Source organism: Oncorhynchus clarkii, chromosome 18 (assembly GCF_045791955.1).
Source record: "Oncorhynchus clarkii lewisi isolate Uvic-CL-2024 chromosome 18, UVic_Ocla_1.0, whole genome shotgun sequence".
Classification (NCBI taxonomy): domain Eukaryota; kingdom Metazoa; phylum Chordata; class Actinopteri; order Salmoniformes; family Salmonidae; genus Oncorhynchus; species Oncorhynchus clarkii.
In genome coordinates, this window is record NC_092164.1 from 7,997,298 (window position 1) to 8,020,542 (window position 23,245).

General features: G+C 49.3%; 1 protein-coding gene across 1 annotated transcript in view; it reads left to right on the forward strand.

Moving 5' to 3' along the window:
* The window catches only part of LOC139372975 (progesterone-induced-blocking factor 1-like), a 62,229-nt gene extending 41,718 nt beyond the window's left edge, over positions 1–20,511 (forward strand). The window contains exons 14-17 of the mRNA XM_071112881.1: positions 2,082–2,212; positions 4,590–4,674; positions 17,575–17,751; positions 20,305–20,511. Coding sequence (XP_070968982.1) covers positions 2,082–2,212; positions 4,590–4,674; positions 17,575–17,751; positions 20,305–20,358 — 447 coding nt within the window. The 3' untranslated portion in view covers positions 20,359–20,511. The remainder of the gene's footprint in view (positions 1–2,081; positions 2,213–4,589; positions 4,675–17,574; positions 17,752–20,304) is intronic.
* Positions 20,512–23,245: the final 2,734 nt, after the last annotated feature.

A 23,245-nucleotide genomic window follows, 5' to 3' on the forward strand; every position in this document is an offset into this window, starting at 1 on the left:
TAGTAGTATAGACTCCTAACCCAGTGTAGTAGTAGTATAGACTCCTAACCCACAGTGTAGTAGTAGTATAGACTCCTAACCCACAGTGTAGTAGTAGTATAGACTCCTAACCCACAGTGTAGTAGTAGTATAGACTCCTAACCCAGTGTAGTAGTAGTATAGACTCCTAACCCAGTGTAGTAGTAGTATAGACTCCTAACCCAGTGTAGTAGTAGTATAGACTCCTAACCCACAGTGTAATAGACTCCTAACCCACAGTGTAGTAGTAGTATAGACTCCTAACCCAGTGTAGTAGTAGTATAGACTCCTAACCCACAGTGTAATAGACTCCTAACCCACAGTGTAGTAGTAGTATAGACTCCTAACCCAGTGTAGTAGTATTATAGACTCCTAACCCAGTGTAGTAGTAGTATAGACTCCTAACCCAGTGTAGTAGTAGTAAAGACTCCTAACCCAGTGTAGTAGTAGTATAGACTCCTAACCCAGTGTAGTAGTAGTATAGACTCCTAACCCACAGTGTAGTAGTAGTATAGACTCCTAACCCACAGTGTAGTAGTAGTATAGACTCCTAACCCAGTGTAGTAGTAGTATAGACTCCTAACCCAGTGTAGTAGTAGTATAGACTCCTAACCCACAGTGTAATAGACTCCTAACCCACAGTGTAGTAGTAGTATAGACTCCTAACCCAGTGTAGTAGTAGTATAGACTCCTAACCCACAGTGTAGTAGTAGTATAGACTCCTAACCCAGTGTAGTAGTAGTATAGACTCCTAACCCACAGTGTAGTAGTAGTATAGACTCCTAACCCACAGTGTAGTAGTAGTATAGACTCCTAACCCGGTGTAGTAGTAGTATAGACTCCTAACCCAGTGTAGTAGTAGTATAGACTCCTAACCCAGTGTAGTAGTAGTATAGACTCCTAACCCAGTGTAGTAGTAGTATAGACTCCTAACCCACAGTGTAATAGACTCCTAACCCACAGTGTAGTAGTAGTATAGACTCCTAACCCAGTGTAGTAGTAGTATAGACTCCTAACCCACAGTGTAATAGACTCCTAACCCACAGTGTAGTAGTAGTATAGACTCCTAACCCAGTGTAGTAGTATTATAGACTCCTAACCCAGTGTAGTAGTAGTATAGACTCCTAACCCAGTGTAGTAGTAGTAAAGACTCCTAACCCAGTGTAGTAGTAGTATAGACTCCTAACCCAGTGTAGTAGTAGTATAGACTCCTAACCCACAGTGTAGTAGTAGTATAGACTCCTAACCCACAGTGTAGTAGTAGTATAGACTCCTAACCCAGTGTAGTAGTAGTATAGACTCCTAACCCAGTGTAGTAGTAGTATAGACTCCTAACCCACAGTGTAATAGACTCCTAACCCAGTGTAGTAGTAGTATAGACTCCTAACCCACAGCGTAGTAGTAGTATAGACTCCTAACCCAGTGTAGTAGTAGTATAGACTCCTAACCCACAGTGTAGTAGTAGTATAGACTCCTAACCCAGTGTAGTAGTAGTATAGACTCCTAACCCAGTGTAGTAGTAGTATAGACTCCTAACCCACAGTGTAATAGACTCCTAACCCACAGTGTAGTAGTAGTATAGACTCCTAACCCAGTGTAGTAGTAGTATAGACTCCTAACCCAGTGTAGTAGTAGTATAGACTCCTAACCCAGTGTAGTAGTAGTATAGACTCCTAACCCAGTGTAGTAGTAGTATAGACTCCTAACCCACAGTGTAATAGACTCCTAGCCCACAGTGTAGTAGTAGTATAGACTCCTAACCCACAGTGTAATAGACTCCTAACCCACAGTGTAGTAGTAGTATAGACTCCTAACCCAGTGTAGTAGTAGTATAGACTCCTAACCCACAGTGTAATAGACTCCTAACTAACTTGTGAGGTCTCACCCACACTGTCCTCACCACACCTTCCTTCCTGTCTCAGTGTTCGACATCATGTTGGAAGGGTTGCCAACATGAAACATATTGTGTTTTTTAGAGGGCCCTCCCAATCAAAGGCCAAGTCAGTGACTGTAGCGTGAATCAACAAACGGGTTCAACAAGTGTGTGTGTGTGTGTGTCCTAGCTGGAAGCAGCTAACCGTCTCCTACAGCAGGCCCAGCAGCCCTACAGTTACCTGATCGACACGGTGAGACAGAGAGACACGCAGATACTGTCCCTCAGAGAACGCATCACACAGCTGGAGGAGGACACCAGGTACACACACCACTGTCTCCTCCTTTCAGTCTCCCCTCCAGTCTCCTCCTTTCAGTCTCCCCTCCAGTCTCCTCCTTCAGTCTCCCCCTCCAGTCTCCCTCTTCCAGTCTCCGTCTTCCAGTCTCCCCCTCCGGTCTCCCCCTCCAGTCTCCTCCTTTCAGCCTCTCCCCCTCCAGTCTCCCCCTCCAGTCTCCTCTTTTCAGTTTCCCCCTGTCTTTCGCTCGTCCCAGGTCCTGTCCTTCTCAGCCCTAGGGGCCCTGGCCAAATGTAGTGCCCTATATAGGGCTCTGGTCTAATGTAGTGCCCTATATAGGACTCTGGTCTAAAGTAGTGCACTATATAGGGCTCTGGTCTAAAGTAGTGCACTATATAGGCCTCTGGTTTAAAGTAGTGCACTATATAGGCCTCTGGTTTAAAGTAGTGCACTATATAGGGCTCTGGTTTAAAGTAGTGCACTATATAGGGCTCTGGCCTAAAGTAGTGTACTATATAGGGCTCTGGTCTAAAGTAGTGTACTATATAGGGCTCTGGTCTAAAGTAGTGCACTATATAGGCCTCTGGTTTAAAGTAGTGCACTATATAGGCCTCTGGTTTAAAGTAGTGCACTATATAGGGCTCTGGTTTAAAGTAGTGCACTATATAGGGCTCTGGCCTAAAGTAGTGTACTATATAGGGCTCTGGTCTAAAGTAGTGTACTATATAGGGCTCTGGTCTAAAGTAGTGCACTATATAGGCCTCTGGTTTAAAGTAGTGCCCTATATAGGCCTCTGGTTTAAAGTAGTGCACTATATAGGCTCTGGTTTAAAGTAGTGCACTATATAGGCCTCTGGTTTAAAGTAGTGCACAATATAGGCCTCTGGTTTAAAGTAGTGCCCTATATAGGCCTCTGGTTTAAAGTAGTGCACTATATAGGGCTCTGGTTTAAAGTAGTGCACTGTATAGGGCTCTATAAGTAATGCACTATATAGGGCTCTGGTCTAAAGTAATGCACTATATAGGGCTCTGGTTTAAAGTAGTGCACTATATAGGCCTCTGGTTTAAAGTAGTGCAGTATATAGGGCTCTGGTTTAAAGTAGTGCAGTATATAGGGCTCTGGTCTAAAGTAGTGCACTATATAGGGCTCTGGTTTAAAGTAGTGCACTATATAGGGCTCTGGTTTAAAGTAGTGCACTATATAGGCCTCTGGTCTAAAGTAGTGCAGTATATAGGGCTCTGGTCTAAAGTAGTGCACTATATAGGGCTCTGGTCTAATGTAGTGCCCTTATATAGGGTAACATTTATCTTACAAGCTCCTGGTTGTTAATGTATTGAGTCATTGTTTTGAGAGAGATGGATTTATTACACACTTCTATTGTCCGTTTTCCGTAAGGTCACGCCACTCGGTGCAGGTTTGGATGTGATTGGTGTTCTGTGTTGTATTAGTGCCGTTCCAGCAGCACCTGATCTCTGAGGAAATGGAGGGAGTCGTTATTCTGTCCCATTTAGTCAGCACTAGAGAAAGTCTCTGTTTTGGGTTTGTCCGTCCAGATCTCTGAGGAAATGGAGGGAGTCGTTATTCTGTCCCATTTAGTCAGCGCTAGAGAAACTCTCTGTTTTGGGTTTGTCCGTCCAGATCTCTGAGGAAATGGAGGGCGTCGTTATTCTGTCCCATTTAGTCAGCGCTAGAGAAAGTCTCTGTTTTGGGTTTGTCCGTTCAGATCCCTGAGGAAATGGAGGGCGTCGTTATTCTGTCCCATTTAGTCAGCGCTAGAGAAAGTCTCTGTTTTGGGTTTGTCCGTTCAGATCTCTGAGGAAATGGAGGGAGTCGTTATTCTGTCCCATTTAGTCAGCGCTAGAGAAAGTCTCTGTTTTGGGTTTGTCCGTTCAGATCTCTGAGGAAATGAAGGGAGTCGTTATTCTGTCCCATTTAGTCAGCGCTAGAGAAAGTCTCTGTTTTGGGTTTGTCCGTTCAGATCCCTGAGGAAATGGAGTGAGTCGTTATTCTGTCCCATTTAGTCAGCACTAGAGAAAGTCTCTGTTTTGGGTTTGTCCGTTCAGATCTCTGAGGAAATGAAGGGAGTCGTTATTCTGTCCCATTTAGTCAGCACTAGAGAAAGTCTCTGTTTTGGGTTTGTCCGTTCAGATCCCTGAGGAAATGGAGGGAGTCGTTATTCTGTCCCATTTAGTCAGCACTAAAGAAAGTCTCTGTTTTGGGTTTGTCCGTTCAGATCTCTGAGGAAATGGAGGGAGTCGTTATTCTGTCCCATTTAGTCAGCGCTAGAGAAAGTCTCTGTTTTGGGTTTGTCTGTTCAGATCTCTGAGGAAATGGAGGGAGTCGTTATTCTGTCCCATTTAGTCAGCACTAAAGAAAGTCTCTGATTTGGGTTTGTCTGTTCAGATCTCTGAGGAAAGAGAAGACGTCTCTCCAACAGGTGAAGAACAATATGGCCTCCGACCTGGAGCGACTGCTCAACCACCGAGAGGTACGCACGCACGCACGCACCCACACACAGACACACTCTCCTCAGCCACGGAGAGAGATATGCCCAGAGTCCACTCTCTCCTCAGCCATGGAGAGAGATATGCCCAGAGTCCACTCTCTCCTCAGCCACGGAGAGAGATGCCCAGAGTCCACTCTCTCCTCAGCCACGGAGAGAGATGCCCAGAGTCCACCCTCTCCTCAGCCATGGAGAGAGATATGCCCAGAGTCCACTCTCTCCTCAGCCATGGAGAGAGATATGCCCAGAGTCCACCCTCTCCTCAGCCATGGAGAGAGATATGCCCAGAGTCCACTCTCTCCTCAGCCACGGAGAGATATGCCCAGAGTCCACTCTCTCCTCAGCCATGGAGAGAGATATGCCCAGAGTCCACCCTCTCCTCAGCCATGGAGAGAGATATGCCCAGAGTCCACTCTCTCCTCAGCCATGGAGAGAGATGCTCAGAGTCCACTCTCTCCTCAGCCATGGAGAGAGATATGCCCAGAGTCCACTCTCTCCTCAGCCATGGAGAGAGATATGCCCAGAGTCCACTCTCTCCTCAGCCATGGAGAGAGATATGCCCAGAGTCCACTCTCTCCTCAGCCATGGAGAGAGATATGCCCAGAGTCCACTCTCTCCTCAGCCATGGAGAGAGATATGCCCAGAGTCCACTCTCTCCTCAGCCATGGAGAGAGATGCCCAGAGTCCACTCTCTCCTCAGCCATGGAGAGAGATATGCTCAGAGTCCACTCTCTCCTCAGCCACGGAGAGATATGCTCAGAGTCCACTCTCTCCTCAGCCATGGAGAGAGATATGCCCAGAGTCCACTCTCTCCTCAGCCATGGAGAGAGATATGCCCAGAGTCCACTCTCTCCTCAGCCATGGAGAGAGATATGCCCAGAGTCCACTCTCTCCTCAGCCATGGAGAGAGATATGCCCAGAGTCCACTCTCTCCTCAGCCATGGAGAGAGATATGCCCAGAGTCCACTCTCTCCTCAGCCATGGAGAGAGATGCCCAGAGTCCACTCTCTCCTCAGCCATGGAGAGATATGCTCAGAGTCCACTCTCTCCTCAGCCATGGAGAGAGATATGCCCAGAGTCCACTCTCTCCTCAGCCATGGAGAGAGATATGCCCAGAGTCCACTCTCTCCTCAGCCATGGAGAGAGATATGCCCAGAGTCCACTCTCTCCTCAGCCATGGAGAGAGATGCCCAGAGTCCACTCTCTCCTCAGCCATGGAGAGAGATATGCTCAGAGTCCACTCTCTCCTCAGCCATGGAGAGAGATATGCCCAGAGTCCACCCTCTCCTCAGCCATGGAGAGAGATATGCCCAGAGTCCACTCTCTCCTCAGCCACGGAGAGATATGCCCAGAGTCCACTCTCTCCTCAGCCATGGAGAGAGATATGCCCAGAGTCCACTCTCTCCTCAGCCATGGAGAGAGATATGCCCAGAGTCCACTCTCTCCTCAGCCATGGAGAGAGATATGCCCAGAGTCCACTCTCTCCTCAGCCATGGAGAGAGATATGCCCAGAGTCCACTCTCTCCTCAGCCATGGAGAGAGATATGCCGCAGAGTCCACTCTCTCCTCAGCCATGGAGAGAGATGCCCAGAGTCCACTCTCTCCTCAGCCATGGAGAGAGATATGCTCAGAGTCCACTCTCTCCTCAGCCACGGAGAGATATGCTCAGAGTCCACTCTCTCCTCAGCCATGGAGAGAGATATGCCCAGAGTCCACTCTCTCCTCAGCCATGGAGAGAGATATGCCCAGAGTCCACTCTCTCCTCAGCCATGGAGAGAGATATGCCCAGAGTCCACTCTCTCCTCAGCCATGGAGAGAGATATGCCCAGAGTCCACTCTCTCCTCAGCCATGGAGAGAGATGCCCAGAGTCCACTCTCTCCTCAGCCATGGAGAGATATGCTCAGAGTCCACTCTCTCCTCAGCCATGGAGAGAGATATGCCCAGAGTCCACTCTCTCCTCAGCCATGGAGAGATATGCTCAGAGTCCACTCTCTCCTCAGCCATGGAGAGAGATATGCCCAGAGTCCACTCTCTCCTCAGCCATGGAGAGAGATATGCCCAGAGTCCACTCTCTCCTCAGCCATGGAGAGAGATATGCCGCAGAGTCCACCCTCTCCTCAGCCATGGAGAGAGATATGCCCAGAGTCCACTCTCTCCTCAGCCACGGAGAGATATGCTCAGAGTCCACTCTCTCCTCAGCCATGGAGAGAGATATGCCCAGAGTCCACTCTCTCCTCAGCCATGGAGAGAGATATGCCCAGAGTCCACTCTCTCCTCAGCCATGGAGAGAGATATGCCCAGAGTCCACTCTCTCCTCAGCCATGGAGAGAGATGCCCAGAGTCCACTCTCTCCTCAGCCATGGAGAGAGATATGCCCAGAGTCCACTCTCTCCTCAGCCATGGAGAGAGATATGCCCAGAGTCCACTCTCTCCTCAGCCATGGAGAGAGATGCCCAGAGTCCACTCTCTCCTCAGCCATGGAGAGAGATATGCTCAGAGTCCACTCTCTCCTCAGCCATGGAGAGAGATATGCTCAGAGTCCACTCTCTCCTCAGCCACGGAGAGATATGCCCAGAGTCCACTCTCTCCTCAGCCATGGAGAGAGATATGCCCAGAGTCCACTCTCTCCTCAGCCATGGAGAGAGATGCCCAGAGTCCACTCTCTCCTCAGCCATGGAGAGAGATATGCTCAGAGTCCACTCTCTCCTCAGCCACGGAGAGATATGCTCAGAGTCCACTCTCCCATTGAATAAAGCCACAGGATGTGTGATATTGCATCATATATATCCTAATGAAAGTAGATGATGTCATGTAGGTGTGAGTCTTTTATGACAGGTGTGTTTTTATATGGCTGAGCCCAGACTGCATGTCTGCAGGAGGGAGAGACTGAGGGAGGGAGAGACTGAGGGAGGGAGAGACTGAGGGAGGGAGAGAGAGGGAGGGAGAGAGACGGAAGGAGAGAGACGGTTGGAGAGAGAGGGGGAGGGAGAGAGAGACTGAGGGAGGGAGAGACTGAGGGAGGGAGAGACTGAGAGGGAGGGAGAGAGAGGCGGAAGGAGGGAGAGAGAGGCGGAGGGAGAGAGAGAGGCCGAGGGAGGGAGGGAGAGGCGTAGTGAGCGAGAGAGGCCGAGGGAGAGAGGGAGAGGCGGAGGGGAGAGAGAGGCCTAGGGAGGGAGGGAGAGGCGGAGGGAGAGAGGGACAGTGAGGCGGAGTCAGGGAGAGAGAGGCGGAGTGAGGGAGAGAGAGTGGTTTTGCCGGTCTCTAGGTGTGCCTCTCTCTCTCTCTCTCTGTCTCTTCTTTCACTGTCATCCTTTTCATCTTTCGTGTCTTGGTCACTTCCTGTCTGCACTGATCCCTGTTTCAACAAGCCTCTACACTGTAGTGGTGTAGTACAGTATATACCCCACAGCCCAACAAGCCTCTACACTGTAGTGGTGTAGTACAGTATATACCCCACAGCCCAACAAGCCTCTACACTGTAGTGGTGTAGTACAGTATATACCCCACAGCTCAACAAGCCTCTACACTGTAGTGGTGTAGTACAGTATATACCCCACAGCCCAACAAGCCTCTACACTGTAGTGGTGTAGTACAGTATATACCCCACAGCCCAACAAGCCTCTACACTGTAGTGGTGTAGGACAGTAGATACCCCACAGCCCAACAAGCTGTAGTGGTGTAGTACAGTATATACCCCACAGCCCAACAAGCCTCTACACTGTAGTGGTGTAGTACAGTATATACCCCACAGCCCAACAAGCCTCTACACTGTAGTGGTGTAGTACAGTATATACCCCACAGCTCAACAAGTCTCTACACTGTAGTGGTGTAGTACAGTATATACCCCACAGCCCAACAAGCCTCTACACTGTAGTGGTGTAGTACAGTAGAAACCCCACAGCTCAACAAGCCTCTACACTGTAGTGGTGTAGTACAGTAGAAACCCCACAGCTCAACAAGCCTCTACACTGTAGTGGTGTAGTACAGTAGAAACCTATAGCATCTGTACCTGCTCAGGTATTACAGCTAATTAACCAGAAGGCTCTGGTGACCTATCCTTTTTAGTGGTTCAGTCTTGAAAGATTAGTGGAATCTGTGTGGGTAGCTGGACAGGTAGGATGACTGACAGTGAAGGTGAACAGGTGGTCACGTGTCAGGTGACAGAGGAATGGATGAGACTGAGGCAAATAACACGTATCCAATCAGATTCATAATCAAAGATCAAATCAGATCATTCATTATTAACACAAGTTAGGGAGGTCAACAGTTCAGTTCATTAAGTCAATAGTAATCATCCGCGAGTCATTTAGGCTCGTAACTATTTATCATAAATCATGAAAGAATACAAACAGTGAATCTCTGTGAACAGTGAATACAATCTATAATACCCATCAAAGTCAATCCGTTAGCAAACAATGACGTTTCTCATTTCACTCTTTCAATTGTCTTCATGTGTACATATAATTAATTTCAATACACATGAACCATATCGATTGCATAATTGGCCTATGAGGACCCGTAGGGCCGTGATCATTGACAATTCACATTACACAATATGTTTGAAGCGTGCGCTCCAAGCCGCGCTCCGCGGTAAAACCTATAAACAATAACTGAATGGCCCACTCTCCCGATCGCCACAGATAATTCAGATGAAAGGTAACATAGTCGGTGGACTTACGTGGATTCATGGACGCACAGAACTTCTGGATCAGATGGAGTTAAGGAAGAGAAAGCAGCGAGATCAGGCGATGGCAATTTCCTCCTTTTATGGAGTTGAGATCTGTCGGACATTTCCACCTGACCTAATTAGAGCGCCCCTGGCCCAGCTGAGTAAATGGCAATGAATTAAAGGATTATTCCACCAACTCCATGGGCCTTTTCTACAAGTCTGTTGGCCTGTTCAGGTGGTTCAGTCGGTTGGCCTGAGGCCTGTTCAGTCGGTTCAGTCGGTTGGCCTGAGGCCTGTTCAGTCGGTTCAGTCGGTTGGCCTGAGGCCTGTTCAGGCGGTTCAGTCGGTTGCCCTGAGGCCTGTTCAGGTGGTTCAGTCGGTTGGCCTGAGGCCTGTTCAGTCGGTTCAGTCGGTTGGCCTGAGGCCTGTTCAGTCGGTTCAGTCGGTTGGCCTGAGGCCTGTTCAGGTGGTTCAGTCGGTTGGCCTGAGGCCTGTTCAGTCGGTTGGCCTGAGGCCTGTTCAGGTGGTTCAGTCGGTTGGCCTGAGGCCTGTTCAGTCGGTTGCCCTGAGGCCTGTTCAGGTGGTTCAGTCGGTTGGCCTGAGGCCTGTTCAGTCGGTTCAGTCGGTTGGCCTGAGGCCTGTTCAGTCGGTTCAGTCGGTTGGCCTGAGGCCTGTTCAGGTGGTTCAGTCGGTTGCCCTGAGGCCTGTTCAGGTGGTTCAGTCTGTTGGCACTGTACAGTACAGAGAGAGAGGCTTGTTTGTAGAATCACACTGTACAGTACAGAGAGAGAGAGGCTTGTTTGTAGAATCACACTGTACAGTACAGAGAGAGAGAGGCTCCCCCCCTGTACATCCTACTATACACTGAGTATAACAACACCTCTCTAATGTTGACCCCCCCCTGTACGCCAGCTACAGTAGTTTATACGCTGACTGAGCAGTTCTTGACACAAACCGGTGACACATCAAGGGGGTGTACTGCCAACTAACCCCACGCTAGCAAGGATAACTAGTTAGCTGACTCTCTGCAATCAACTACGACTTGCTGTGGTGAATGGTGTACCCTAGCTAACGTTGGCGTGCCAGACGATCGAAAAGAGGACTGTTCTCTGAAAATGATTTCCTCGAACCACGAAAGGGGGTGAGTTGAAATGATCCTGGTTGTTTCTAGACGTTACCTCGCTAGCTAACTAAATTAGCAAGGTTATTACCAGCTGAATCAAGCCACCGAATATGTGAAACAACGCTAATCACAAATGCACTAGACTACACAGTGCCTGGCGTCTACTGCCGAACCCTGTTCAACGGCACTTCCGTCCTTCGTCTTTCCCTCTGAACGGCAGACACACCCAGTCCATGATGTGACTGTAGGTTCAAACCCTGTTCAACGGCACTTCCGTCCTTCGTCTTTCCCTCTGAACGGCAGACACACACAGTCCATGATGTGACTGTAGGTTCAAACCCTGTTCAACGGCACTTCCGTCCTTCGTCTTTCCCTCTGAACGGCAGACACACACAGTCCATGATGTGACTGTAGGTTCAAACCCTGTTCAACGGCACTTCAGTCCTTCGTCTTTCCCTCTGAACGGCAGACACACACAGTCCATGATGTGACTGTAGGTTCAAACCCTGTTCAACGGCACTTCCGTCCTTCGTCTTTCCCTCTGAACGGCAGACACACACAGTCCATGATGTGACTGTAGGTTCAAACCCTGTTCAACGGCACTTCCGTCCTTCGTCTTTCCCTCTGAACGGCAGACACACACAGTCCATGATGTGACTGTAGGTTCAAACCCTGTTCAACGGCACTTCCGTCCTTCGTCTTTCCCTCTGAACGGCAGACACACCCAGTCCATGATGTGACTGTAGGTTCAAACCCTGTTCAACGGCACTTCCGTCCTTCGTCTTTCCCTCTGAACGGCAGACACACACAGTCCATGATGTGACTGTAGGTTCAAACCCTGTTCCACGGCACTTCAGTCCTTCGTCTTTCCCTCTGAACGGCAGACACACCCAGTCCATGATGTGACTGTAGGTTCAAACCCTGTTCAACGGCACTTCCGTCCTTCGTCTTTCCCTCTGAACGGCAGACACACACAGTCCATGATGTGACTGTAGGTTCGAACCCTGTTCAACGGCACTTCCGTCCTTCGTCTTTCCCTCTGAACGGCAGACACACCCAGTCCATGATGTGACTGTAGGTTCAAACCCTGTTCAACGGCACTTCAGTCCTTCGTCTTTCCCTCTGAACGGCAGACACACCCAGTCCATGATGTGACTGTAGGTTCAAACCCTGTTCAACGGCACTTCCGTCCTTCGTCTTTCCCTCTGAACGGCAGACACACCCAGTCCATGATGTGACTGTAGGTTCAAACCCTGTTCAACGGCACTTCCGTCCTTCGTCTTTCCCTCTGAACGGCAGACACACCCAGTCCATGATGTGACTGTAGGTTCAAACCCTGTTCAACGGCACTTCCGTCCTTCGTCTTTCCCTCTGAACGGCAGACACACCCAGTCCATGTTCCGCGTGCCTGAAGTTATTCAACATCCTTAGTGGAAGTGGGTTTAACAAGTGGCATCAGTAAGGGATCATAGCTTTCACCTGGCATGTCACGGAAAGGGCAGGTGTTCTTAATGTTTAGTCCGCTCAGTGTACAGCCTACTGCCTAATGATGTACAGTAACTAAAGTATCTCAAATATCAATCCATCGTAGGGTCAATTCTGAGTCCGTTTTTTATTTAAGTGAATTTAAATTGTAATTGCTCTCACTTGAATTGAGTAAATAAAAAAACGTCCACAGTTCATCAGAATGACACAGATTGTTTTCGGCCTCCATCGAGTTTCCCCCCATAAGACATGCTGACAAGACGCCTCTCGTATCATATCCTTCCATTTCAGACGCAGACGCAGAGCTGATAACGGAACTTGATTCGAGAAATGTTCTGCTTCGCTATTCACAACCGCAGCATTCTACCACTGGCCCACTGGCATCAAGTATGTACCCCTCAGGCCTGGCAGACAGCTGCTCCTCATATTAGGCCTGGCGTATTAGAGAGGGCCTGGCTGTTTGAAATGCCAGAGGGACAGCCAGGGCATGTGTCCACATGGCGAGAAATAGAGGGCTGATACCGACCCGGAGCCACAACGTTCCTGACGGCTCTGTAGCCAACCGACCCGGAGCCACAACGTTCCTGACGGCTCTGTAGCCAACCGACCCGGAGCCACAACGTTCCTGACGGCTCTGTAGCCAACCGACCCGGAGCCACAACGTTCCTGACGGCTCTGTAGCCAACCGACCCGGAGCCACAACGTTCCTGACGGCTCTGTAACCAACCGACCCAGAGCCATAACGTTCCTGACGGCTCTGTAGCCAACCGACCCAGAGCCACAACGTTCCTGACGGCTCTGTTGCCAACGAACTAAAACACTGCTCTGTTGCCAACTAGCTACAACACTGCTCTGTAACCAACCAACCCAGAGCCACAACGTTCCTGACGGCTCTGTAGCCAACCGACCCGGAGCCACAACGTTCCTGACGTTTCTGTAGCCAACTAGCTACAACACTGCTCTGTAACCAACTAGCTACAACACTGCTCTGTAACCAACTAGCTACAACACTGCTCTGTAACCAACTAGCTACAACACTGCTCTGTAGCCAACTAGCTACAACACTGCTCTGTAACCAACTAGCTACTAGCTACAACACTGCTCTGTAACCAACCGACCCAGAGCCACAACGTTCCTGACGGCTCTGTTGCCAACGAACTAAAACACTGCTCTGTTGCCAACTAGCTACAACACTGCTCTGTAACCAACCAACCCAGAGCCACAACGTTCCTGACGGCTCTGTAGCCAACCGACCCGGAGCCACAACGTTCCTGACGGCTCTGTAGCCAACCGACCCGGAGCCACAACGTTCCTGACGGCTCTGTAGCCAACCGACCCGGAGCCACAACGTTCCTGACGGCTCTGTAGCCAACCGACCCGGAGCCACAACGTTCCTGACGGCTCTGTAGCCAACCGACCCGGAGCCACAACGTTCCTGACGGCTCTGTAGCCAACCGACCCAGAGCCACAACGTTCCTGACGGCTCTGTAGCCAACCGACCCAGAGCCACAACGTTCCTGACGGCTCTGTAGCCAATCGACCCAGAGCCACAACGTTCCTGACGGCTCTGTAGCCAACTAGCTAAAACACTTCTCTGTAGCCAACTAGCTAAAACACTGTTCTGTAACCAACTAGCTACTAGCTAAAACACTGCTCTGTAACCAACTAGCTACTAGCTAAAACACTGCTCTGTAACCAACTAGCCAACTAGCTAAAACACTGCTCTGTAACCAACTAGCTACTAGCTAAAACACTGCTCTGTAACCAACTAGACACTGCTCTGTAACCAACTAGCCAACTAGCTAAAACACTGCTCTGTAACCAACTAGCTAAAACACTGCTCTGTAAACAACTAGCTAAAACACTGCTCTGTAACCAACTAGCTACTAGCTAAAACACTGCTCTGTAACCAACTAGCTACTTGCTACAATACTGCTCTGTAACCAACTAGCTACTAGCTACAATACTGCTCTGTAACCAACTAGCTAAAACACCGCTCTGTAACTAACTAGCTAAAACACTGCTCTATAACCAACTAGCTACTAGCTAAAACACTTCTCTGTAACCAACTAGCTACTAGCTACAACACTGCTCTGTAACTAACTAGCTAAAACACTGCTCTGTAACCAACTAGCTACTAGCTAAAACACTGCTCTGTAACCAACTAGACACTGCTCTGTAACCAACTAGCCAACTAGCTAAAACACTGCTCTGTAACCAACTAGCTAAAACACTGCTCTGTAAACAACTAGCTAAAACACTGCTCTGTAACCAACTAGCTACTAGCTAAAACACTGCTCTGTAACCAACTAGCTACTTGCTACAATACTGCTCTGTAACCAACTAGCTACTAGCTACAATACTGCTCTGTAACCAACTAGCCAACTAGCTAAGACACCGCTCTGTAACTAACTAGCTAAAACACTGCTCTATAACCAACTAGCTACTAGCTAAAACACTTCTCTGTAACCAACTAGCTACTAGCTACAACACTGCTCTGTAACTAACTAGCTAAAACACTGCTCTGTAACCAACTAGCTACAACACTGCTCTGTAACTAACTAGCTAAAACACTACTCTGTAACCAACTAGCTACTAGCCACTAACTAAAACACTGCTCTGTAACCAACTAGCTACTAGCCAACTAACTAAAAAACAACTCTATATCCTACTAGCTACAACACTGCTCTGTAACTAACTAGCCACCACACTGCTCTGTAACCAACTAGTCACCACACTGCTCTGTAACCAACTAGCTACTAGTCACCACACTGCTCTGTAACTAACTAGTTACTAGTCACCACACTGCTCTGTAACCAACTAGTTACTAGTCACCACACTGCTCTGTAACCAACTAGCTACTAGTCACTACACTGTAGACACTCTATTGTCTATTGTAATCTAGTCTCCTATTGTCTATTGTGATCTGGTTTCCTATTGTCTATTGTAATCTGGCCTTCTGTCATGTAGACTCTCCTATTGTCTATTGTAATCTGGTATCCTATTGTAATCTCTATTGTAATCTGGTCTCCTATTGTAATCCTATTGTAATCTAGTCTCCTATTGTCTATTGTAATCTGGTCTCCAATTGTCTATTGTAATCTGGTCTGCTGTCATGTAGACTCTCCTATTGTCTATTGTAATCTGGTCTCCTATTGTAATCCTATTGTAATCCTATTGTAATCTGGTTTGATGTCATGTAGACTCACCTATTACCTATTGTAATCCTATTGTAATCTCTATTGTAATCTGGTCTCCTATTGTCTATTGTAATCTGGTTTGCTGTCTCTCTCCAGACTCTCCTATTGTCTATTGTAATCTAGTCTCCTATTGTCTATTGTAATCTGGTCTCCTATTGTAATCTCTATTGTAATCTGGTCTGCTGTCATGTAGACTCTCCTATTACCTATTGTAATCCTATTGTAATCTCTATTGTAATCTAGTCTCCTATTGTCTATTGTAATCTGGTCTCCTATTGTCTATTGTAATCTGGTCTCCTGTCCTGTAGACTCTCCTATTGTCTATTGTAATCCCTTCCCCCTCTGTCCTCTCTAGGAGTTATCTGTGATGAAGCAGGTTCTGCTCAGTATGAGGTCCAGAAAGACTGACCCCTCCCCCCTCTGTCCTCTCTAGGAGTTATCTGTGATGAAGCAGGTTCTGCTCAGTATGAGGTCCAGAAAGACTGACCCCTCCCCCCTCTGTCCTCTCGCTAGGAGTTATCTGTGATGAAGCAGGTTCTGCTCAGTATGAGGTCCAGAAAGACTGACCCCTCCCCCTTCTGTCCTCTCTAGGAGTTATCTGTGATGAAGCAGGTTCTGCTCAGTATGAGGTCCAGAAAGACTGACCCCTCCCCCCTCTGTCCTCTCTAGGAGTTATCTGTGATGAAGCAGGTTCTGCTCAGTATGAGGTCCAGAAAGACTGAGCCCTCCCCCCTCTGTCCTCTCTAGGAGTTATCTGTGATGAAGCAGGTTCTGCTCAGTATGAGGTCCAGAAAGAATGAGCCCTCCCCCTTCTGTCCTCTCTAGGAGTTATCTGTGATGAAGCAGGTTCTGCTCAGTATGAGGTCCAGAAAGACTGAGCCCTCCCCCCTCTGTCCTCTCTAGGAGTTATCTGTGATGAAGCAGGTTCTGCTCAGTATGAGGTCCAGAAAGAATGAGCCCTCCCCCTTCTGTCCTCTCTAGGAGTTATCTGTGATGAAGCAGGTTCTGCTCAGTATGAGGTCCAGAAAGACTGAGCCCTCTGTCCTCTCGCTAGGAGTTATCTGTGATGAAGCAGGTTCTGCTCAGTATGAGGTCCAGAAAGACTGAGCCCTCCCCCTTCTGTCCTCTCTAGGAGTTATCTGTGATGAAGCAGGTTCTGCTCAGTATGAGGTCCAGAAAGACTGACCCCCCCCCCCCCCCCTCTGTCCTCTCTAGGAGTTATCTGTGATGAAGCAGGTTCTGCTCAGTATGAGGTCCAGAAAGACTGACCCCTCCCCCCTCTGTCCTCTCGCTAGGAGTTATCTGTGATGAAGCAGGTTCTGCTCAGTATGAGGTCCAGAAAGACTGACCCCTCCCCCCTCTGTCCTCTCGCTAGGAGTTATCTGTGATGAAGCAGGTTCTGCTCAGTATGAGGTCCAGAAAGACTGACCCCTCCCCCCTCCGTCCTCTCTCTAGGAGTTATCTGTGATGAAGCAGGATCTGCTCAGTATGAGGTCCAGAAAGACTGAGCCCTCCCCCCTCTGTCCTCTCGCTAGGAGTTATCTGTGATGAAGCAGGTTCTGCTCAGTATGAGGTCCAGAAAGACTGAGCCCTCCCCCCTCTGTCCTCTCGCTAGGAGTTATCTGTGATGAAGCAGGTTCTGCTCAGTATGAGGTCCAGAAAGACTGACCCCTCCCCCCTCTGTCCTCTATCTAGGAATTATCTGTGATGAAGCAGGTTCTGCTCAGTATGAGGTCCAGAAAGACTGACCCCTCCCCCCTCTGTCCTCTCTAGGAGTTATCTGTGATGAAGCAGGTTCTGCTCAGTATGAGGTCCAGAAAGAATGAGCCCTCCCCCTTCTGTCCTCTCTAGGAGTTATCTGTGATGAAGCAGGTTCTGCTCAGTATGAGGTCCAGAAAGACTGACCCCTCGCCCCTCTGTCCTCTCTAGGAGTTATCTGTGATGAAGCAGGTTCTGCTCAGTATGAGGTCCAGAAAGACTGACCCCTCCCCCCTCTGTCCTCTCTCTAGGAGTTATCTGTGATGAAGCAGGTTCTGCTCAGTATGAGGTCCAGAAAGACTGACCCCTCCCCCCTCTGTCCTCTCGCTAGGAGTTGTCTGTGATGAAGCAGGTTCTGCTCAGTATGAGGTCCAGAAAGACTGACCCCTCCCCCCTCTGTCCTCTCGCTAGGAGTTGTCTGTGATGAAGCAGGTTCTGCTCAGTATGAGGTCCAGAAAGACTGACCCCTCCCCCCTCTGTCCTCTCGCTAGGAGTTGTCTGTGATGAAGCAGGTTCTGCTCAGTATGAGGTCCAGAAAGACTGACCCCTCCCCCCTCTGTCCTCTCGCTAGGAGTTGTCTGTGATGAAGCAGGTTCTGCTCAGTATGAGGTCCAGAAAGACTGACCCCTCCCCCCTCTGTCCTCTCTAGGAGTTATCTGTGATGAAGCAGGTTCTGCTCAGTATGAGGTCCAGAAAGACTGAGCCCTTCCTGGATCCTGACGGGGCTGGGACGGGGCTGGCCTTCAGCAGACCCAAAAACCTCAGCAGAACCACAGAGGAGGATGAGCAGAACCCTCACAGACACAGACCCAAACCCACCGTGTTCGTGAGTGATAACCCTTCACACGCACACCCACACAGATACTGTACACACCCACACAGATACTGTACACACCCACACAGATACTGTACACACCCACACAGATTAACACTGCAGAGCCCTATAGAACCCAATTCCCTATATAGTGCACTACTTTAGACCAGAGTCCTATAGAACCCAATTCCCTATATAGTGCACTACTTTAGACCAGGGCCCTATAGAACCCTATTCCCTATATATAGTGCACTACTTTAGACCAGGGCCCTATAGAACCCTATTCTTTATATAGTGCACTACTTTAGACCAGAGTCCTATAGAACCCTATTCCCTATATATAGTGCACTACTTTAGATCAGGGCCCTATAGAACCCTATTCCCTATATATAGTGCACTACTTTAGACCAGAGCCCTATAGAACCCTATTCCCTATATAGTGCACTACTTTAGATCAGGGCCCTATAGAACCCTATTCTCTATATAGTGCACTACTTTAGACCAAGGCCCTATATAGGGGGACATTTGGGCAACATTTTGGGTGCTATTTGTGATTGTTAACATCCATATCCTCACCAACACCTCCAGTAGACCAGTCCTCCAGTAGACCAACCCTCCAGTAGACCAGTCCTCCTATAGACCAATCCTCCGGTGGACCAATCCGAAAAGTAGATCAGTCCTCCAGTAGACCAACCTTCCGGTAGACCAGTTCTCCAGTAGACCAACCTTCCGGTAGACCAGTTCTCCAGTAGACCAGTCCTCCAGTAGACCAACCCTCCAGTAGACCAGTCCGAAAAGTAGATCAGTCCTCCAGTAGACCCACCCTCCAGTAGACCAACCCTCCAGTAGACCAGTCCTCCAGTAGACCAGTCCTCCAGTAGACCAGTCCTCCAGTAGACCAGTCCTCCAGTAGACCAACCCTCCAGTAGACCAGTCCTCCAGTAGACCAGTCCTCCAGTAGACCAGTCCTCCAGTAGACCAACCCTCCAGTAGACCAGTCCTCCAGTAGACCAGTCCTCCAGTAGACCAGTCCTCCAGTAGATCAACCCTCCAGTAGATCAGTCCTCCAGTAGACCAGTCGTCCAGTAGACAAGCCTTCCAGTCCTCCAGTAGACCAGTCCTCCAGTAGACCAACCCTCCAGTAGACCAACCCTCCAGTAGACCAACCCTCCAGTAGACCAGTCCTCCAGTAGACCAGTAGTCCAGTCCTCCAGTAGACCAACCCTCCAGTAGACCAGTCCTCCAGTAGACCAGTCTTCAAGTAGACCAGTCCTCCAGTAGACCAGTAGTCCAGTCCTCCAGTAGACCAACCCTCCAGTAGACCAGTCCTCCAGTAGACCAGTCTTCAAGTAGACCAGTCCTCCAGTAGACCAGTTCTCCAGTAGACCAGTCCTCCAGTAGACCAGTCCTCCAGTATACCAGTCCTCCAGTATACCAGTCCTCCAGTAGACCAGTCTTCCAGTAGACCAGTCCTCCAGTAGACCAGTCCTCCAGTAGACCAGTCCTCCAGTAGACCAGCCCTCTAGTAGACCAGTCCTCCAGTAGACCAGTCCTCCAGTAGACCAGTCCTCCAGTATACCAGTCCTCCAGTAGACCAGCCCTCTAGTAGACCAGTCCTCCAGTAGACCAGTCCTCCAGTAGACCAGTCCTCCAGTAGACCAGTCTTCCAGTAGACCAGTCTTCCAGTAGACCAGCCCTCTAGTAAGACCAGTCCTCCAGTAGACCAGTCCTCCAGTAGACCAGTCTTCCAGTAGACCAGTCCTCCAGTAGACCAGTCCTCCAGTAGACCAGTCCTCCAGTAGACCAGTCCTCCAGTAGACCAGCCCTCTAGTAGACCAGTCCTCCAGTAGACCAGTCCTCCAGTAGACCAACCTTCCAGTAGACCAGTCCTCCAGTCCTCCAGTAGACCAGTCCTCCAGTAGACCAGTCCTCCAGTAGACCAGTCCTCCAGTATACCAGTCCTCCAGTAGACCAGCCCTCTAGTAGACCAGTCCTCCAGTAGACCAGTCCTCCAGTAGACCAGTCTTCCAGTAGACCAGTCTTCCAGTAGACCAGCCCTCTAGTAAGACCAGTCCTCCGGTAGACCAGTCCTCCAGTAGACCAGTCCTCCAGTAGACCAGTCTTCCAGTAGACCAGTCCTCCAGTAGACCAGTCCTCCAGTAGACCAGTCCTCCAGTAGACCAGCCCTCTAGTAGACCAGTCCTCCAGTAGACCAGTCCTCCAGTAGACCAACCTTCCAGTAGACCAGTCCTCCAGTCCTCCAGTAGACCAGTCCTCCAGTAGACCAGTTCTCCAGTAGACCAGTCCTCCAGTAGACCAGTCCTCCAGTATACCAGTCCTCCAGTATACCAGTCCTCCAGTATACCAGTCCTCCAGTAGACCAGTCTTCCAGTAGACCAGTCCTCCAGTAGACCAGTCCTCCAGTAGACCAACCCTCCAGTAGAGGTGACTTCCGCATCCAATTTGTTATTGTTGAGTAATACAAAGCTCAATGCATCACCAGCCGTATTACAAATAAGGTGACATTTCCCCTGGACTGACTCATGTTCTCTCTCTCTCTTCCAGACCAATAAGGAAGCTCCTGAATGGTACAGGAAAGTCAAGTTCCCACCTGAATGACCAATGGCCTTGCAGGTGGTGCAGATGGGATTAGTGTGGACACTCCGTACTGGTTTTATTTACTGTATTGGTAATAGTTTATATGTGTATGTTGTGCTGTACTGTTGTAATCGGTTGACTTGCTATGTTTTATATAAAAATCTTTCAAAACTACACTCTACTCGTCTTCACATTTCTGTTTTGCTTGGCATTGACCTTAGCCCTGACCCTAGCCCTGACCCTAGGGGTGTCCCTAGCCCTGACCCTAGAGGTGACCCTAGCCCTGACCCTAGAGGTGACCCTAGCCCTGACCCTAGGGGTGTCCCTAGCCCTGACCCTAGCGGTGACCCTAGCCATGACCCTAGCCCTGACCTTAGCCCTGACCCTAGCCGTGACCCTAGCCCTGACCTTAGCCCTGACCCTAGCCGTGACCCTAGCCCTAGCCCTGACCTTAGCCCTGACCCTAGCCGTGACCCTAGCCCTGACCTTAGCCCTGACCCTAGCCCTGACCTTAGCCCTGACCCTGACTGTTAGTCATCTAGTAGAGGGGACAGCAGTCATCTAGTAGAGGGGACAGCAGTCATCTAGTAGAGGGGACAGCAGTCATCTAGTAGAGGGGACAGCAGTCATCTAGTAGAGGGGACAGCAGTCATCTAGTAGAGGGGACAGCAGCCATCTAGTAGAGGGGACAGCAGTCATCTAGTAGAGGGGACAGCAGCCATCTAGTAGAGGGGACAGCAGTCATCTCGTAGAGGGGACAGCAGTCATCTAGTAGAGGGGACAGCAGTCATCTAGTAGAGGGGACAGCAGTCATCTAGTAGAGGGGACAGCAGTCATCTAGTAGAGGGGACAGCAGTCATCTAGTAGAGGGGACAGCAGTCATCTAGTAGAGGGGACAGCAGTCATCTAGTAGAGGGGACAGCAGTCATCTAGTAGAGGGGACAGCAGCTCAGGCAGTAGTTTGACTGTTAGTCATCTAGTAGAGGGGACAGCAGTCATCTCGTAGAGGGGACAGCAGTCATCTAGTAGAGGGGACAGCAGTCATCTAGTAGAGGGGACAGCAGTCATCTCGTAGAGGGGACAGCAGTCATCTAGTAGAGGGGACAGCAGCTCAGGCAGTAGTTTGACTGTTGGTCACCTAGTAGAGGGGACAGCAGTCATCTAGTAGAGGGGACAGCAGTCATCTAGTAGAGGGGACAGTAGTCATCTAGTAGAGGGGACAGCAGCCATCTAGTAGAGGGGACAGCAGTCATCTCGTAGAGGGGACAGCAGTCATCTAGTAGAGGGGACAGCAGTCATCTAGTAGAGGGGACAGCAGTCATCTAGTAGAGGGGACAGCAGTCATCTAGTAGAGGGGACAGCAGTCATCTAGTAGAGGGGACAGCAGTCATCTAGTAGAGGGGACAGCAGTCATCTAGTAGAGGGGACAGCAGTCATCTAGTAGAGGGGACAGCAGTCATCTAGTAGAGGGGACAGCAGCTCAGACAGTAGTTTGACTGTTAGTCATCTAGTAGAGGGGACAGCAGTCATCTAGTAGAGGGGACAGCAGTCATCTAGTAGAGGGGACAGCAGTCATCTAGTAGAGGGGACAGCAGTCATCTAGTAGAGGGGACAGCAGTCATCTAGTAGAGGGGACAGCAGTCATCTAGTAGAGGGGACAGCAGTCATCTAGTAGAGGGGACAGCAGCTCAGACAGTAGAGGGGACAGCAGTCATCTAGTAGAGGAGACAGCAGCTCAGACAGTAGTTTGACTGTTAGTCATCTCGTAGAGGGGACAGCAGTCATCTAGTAGAGGGGACAGCAGTCATCTAGTAGAGGGGACAGCAGTCATCTAGTAGAGGGGACAGCAGTCATCTAGTAGAGGGGACAGCAGTCATCTAGTAGAGGGGACAGCAGTCATCTCGTAGAGGGGACAGCAGTCATCTAGTAGAGGGGACAGCAGTCATCTAGTAGAGGGGACAGCAGCTCAGGCAGTAGTTTGACTGTTCGTCATCTAGTAGAGGGGACAGCAGTCATCTAGTAGAGGGGACAGCAGTCATCTAGTAGAGGGGACAGCAGCTCAGGCAGTAGTTTGACTGTTCGTCATCTAGTAGAGGGGACAGCAGTCATCTCGTAGAGGGGACAGCAGCTCAGGCAGTAGCTCCTCCTCCTCTCCGCTATTTGATTTGTTAGACGAAAGGCAAGAAGGCATTGGCTTTAAAAATAGAAATGGTAGGCATACCTTGATGTTTTCAGACTCATGACTCTTATCGGTGTCATATTATTGAGCCCGTCTGTCCGCCTGAATTGCTTAAATTACTCCCTCCGTCCCTCCCTCCCTCCCTCCTCTCAATGTTCCTTTCTTTCTATGTTTCTGAGCTTAGCATCCATTCCAGAACATTCTGTGTATTGGTGGTGAAGGATCGTTAACTCTTTCTGTGTATTGGAGGTGAAGGATCGTTAACTCTTTCTGTGTGTTGGAGGTGAAGGATCGTTAACTCTTTCTGTGTATTGGAGGTGAAGGATCGTTAACATGATCTGTGTATTGGTGGTGAAGGATCGTTAACTCTTTCTGTGTATTGGTGGTGAAGGATCGTTAACTCTTTCTGTGTATTGGAGGTGAAGGATCGTTAACTCTTTCTGTGTATTGGAGGTGAAGGATCATTAACTCTTTCTGTGTATTGGTGGTGAAGGATCGTTAACTCTTTCTGTGTATTGGAGGTGAAGGATCGTTAACTCTTTCTGTGTATTGGTGGTGAAGGATCGTTAACTCTTTCTGTGTATTGGAGGTGAAGGATCGTTAACTCTTTCTGTGTATTGGAGGTGAAGGATCGTTAACTCTTTCTGTGTATTGGAGGTGAAGGATCGTTAACTTATTCTGTGTATTGGAGGTGAAGGATTGTTAACTTATTCTGTGTATTGGTGGTGA